This window comes from Austrofundulus limnaeus, unplaced genomic scaffold (genome assembly GCF_001266775.1).
Source record: "Austrofundulus limnaeus strain Quisiro unplaced genomic scaffold, Austrofundulus_limnaeus-1.0 Scaffold11, whole genome shotgun sequence".
Classification (NCBI taxonomy): domain Eukaryota; kingdom Metazoa; phylum Chordata; class Actinopteri; order Cyprinodontiformes; family Rivulidae; genus Austrofundulus; species Austrofundulus limnaeus.
The window spans coordinates 525,531-528,346 of record NW_013952413.1 but is presented as its reverse complement, the minus strand read 5'-3'; the positions used below and the strand labels follow the sequence as shown (position 1 = coordinate 528,346).

General features: G+C 38.5%; 1 protein-coding gene across 1 annotated transcript in view; it reads left to right on the top strand.

Moving 5' to 3' along the window:
• Window positions 1-2,095: 2,095 nt before the first annotated feature.
• Window positions 2,096-2,816, top strand: part of ctbp1 (C-terminal binding protein 1) — a gene marked incomplete in the record, with an annotated part of 18,879 nt that continues 18,158 nt past the window's right edge. The window contains 1 exon segment of the mRNA XM_014001948.1: window positions 2,096-2,314. Within this exon segment, the coding sequence (XP_013857402.1) occupies window positions 2,275-2,314 (40 nt within the window).

Below are 2,816 nucleotides of genomic sequence, written 5' to 3'. Positions count from 1 at the left end.
AGAATAAAGAAAAAAGTTTTATAATTTTTTTGTTTTGGTTTGGAACAACACGCCAACTGTGACATTTACCAGTGGCAAGAATGTGATGTAACCACCACTGCCATTAAACTATGTTGTCAGTTTGAGGGGGCATCCAAGGCTGCTTATTTCCCTGTCATTGTTGAGTATAGAGGGCTCTACAGCAGAGAGACTCCCGGCAGGTACAGGCTAAAGGGACTGATCCAATCATGGCACAGAAATGGGAAGTTTGAGAAATTGTTGTTACAGTACACCATTATATGTGTCTGACAGTAGAAAACAGGTGGATGAGTAACATTTATGCCTGTCTGCTCAATTGTTTGTCTGTTAGCAAATAACACAAAATATAGCCTCTACTAAAGGCCTGCAGAGATACATTAGACTGTTGCTTTTACTGAATCGCTTTTTACAAAAAAATCAAAAAGCATTGTTTCAGTGGGTATGAACACATTTGTCTGCATTTGTATAACTGCATGCTTTTAGTAAATGATGACATAAACAGAATTATTGCACAAATAAATTATTTGGTCATTTCTAGGATAAAAGTATGCTACAACAACATGAACACATTTGTTGGTACCCTTTAAAAAACTAATAATCCATGCATCATAGTCATGTTCTAAATTAAGTGTGACCTTAATTAGTGTCACAGGTGCCTTSAAGCATTTCATCAGCAATTCAGTCTATTTAGAGGGAACAAACAAGCCACTGTGTAGTTTGGTGTTGCTGCGTGCACCACACTGAACATGGAACAGAGGAAGCAAAGTCRAGCGCTGTCTGAGGAGCTCAAAAAGATTCTAGATATCCATGTTAAAGGTAAAGGCTACAGAACCATCTCCGAATGGCTTCATGTTGCTGTGACCACAGTTGCTAATGTTATTGAAAAATATAAGGTTCATGGAACTGTGGCCAACCTCCTAAGATGTGGATGCAAGAAACAGTAAGACAGTGTGGATGGTAGGAAAAAAGCCAAAGAATCCATCCAAAATCGTTTATACCAACCTCAAAGTGAAGGTATATATCTCTCTAATTACTCCATTTATTGTACAGTATTTTGAATCRTACATGGAAGAAGACCCAGAATGGCTCCAGTATTAGAAGAATTAAACATGACTTTCAACAAAACGCATGTTGACTGTGATGAGACATAACTAACTTTTTGGCCAGTCACATCAGTTGGGTTTTTAAGATTAATAGAAGGGTACCAGCACATTTCTCTGCAACTTTTAGAATCAATACAATTAAAGTAYAAATTCCTTCAAATAATACAAGAAATTATTTTATTTATTATTTAAGTGGTTAAAAGGTATATTTATTGTATTTATTTATGTTTTTTTTATTTCCAGTATCCATGTGCTGCATGATTTTATTCAAAGTGTTGATAGTGGGGTATAAATACAGCTCATTTATATCTGCAAAAATAGWGACTGTTCATATAAATATATATATTTAAAAATCTAGTATTCTTCAAATATTAATTTTCTGAATAAATATTATAGTTTATTTAAACATTTAAACCACTAAGTAAATAGAAATTAGGAAATTAATTCGATCTATCCATCATTCAATTAAAAGACAAACTAAATGTATTGTTGATACTTGTCTATTGTGATAAAAAATGTGTTTTTGACCTTTACAATAACTTTCCTGATATCAGCGGAACCAGTTCTTCAGCTTTTAGAGCCTCGCAATTGCATAACCCTACTTTTTTTTCTTTCTCCCTATCGTCTTTCAGGAAACAAAAGATGAATTTTGGCCAACATTAGCTCCTCCCCATTCCTGCTCTCTTTCACACACTTTGAACACACACAAATGCACATAAAATTTGAGCCATCTTCCCCAACTATCTCTTACTTTCTCTAGCCCACCCTTTCCTATAAATGCAGCAATCTCTGTGTCCACTTGTTTTTTTGGCTTCTTCTTTTTTGTGTGACAGTGAGAAACAGAAAGATTGTTCTGTAATAGAAAGTGAGAAAGGAAGGGGAGGGAAGTAGCTCGAGAGGCAGAGAGGGAAGGAGCGAGGGAGGGGGTAAGGCAGATAGAAAGCAAGCGAGCGAGCGGAGGGGACGGAAGGGAGGGGAGTGAGAGGGAAAAAAAAGGGGGAGCACATGTGTATGCTTGTCACTAAGGGGCTGGGAGAAGGACTAAGGGAAGCGAGGTAGCTGGCCACAGCCGCCATATGCTGACTGGATTCCTGTTCATGCCTGCTGAGTGAAGACTGCAGGTTTCTGTTGTGTGCTGGCTGGGGAACACACCATGGGAAGCTCACATCTCCTCAACAAAGGCATGCCTCTAGGTAAACAGCTAGCTTTTATGGGCGCACATTTGTGTGTGAGTGTGTGCACCAATATTTGTGAACTCAGTGTACATTATTTTTACCTTCTCCCCTCCCCCTTCTCTCTCTCTTCCTCCCTTTTTCTGTCTCCTCCTCTTTCTCTTAATTCTTTCTCACACTGTTATCTTTTTTTATAGCTCAGCCTCTTGTTACAGAAAAAAATGACTGGTCTTTTCTGTACAGCTCTGTGTGTATACATGTGTGTGTGTGTGTGTGTGTGTGTGTGTGAAAGGAAAATCTCTGCTATTGAATGCTTTTTGAGTACCTCGATTTGTGGTGACTGAAATAGACTCGCTCTCCTTCGAGGGCTAGCAAGGACATGACACATATTTCCCTTTTTATTGTGCTTCTTTTTATTGAGAGTGGTTCCCTGAAGTACACACACACACACACACATACACACACACACACACACACACACACACACACACACACACACACACACACACACACACACACACAC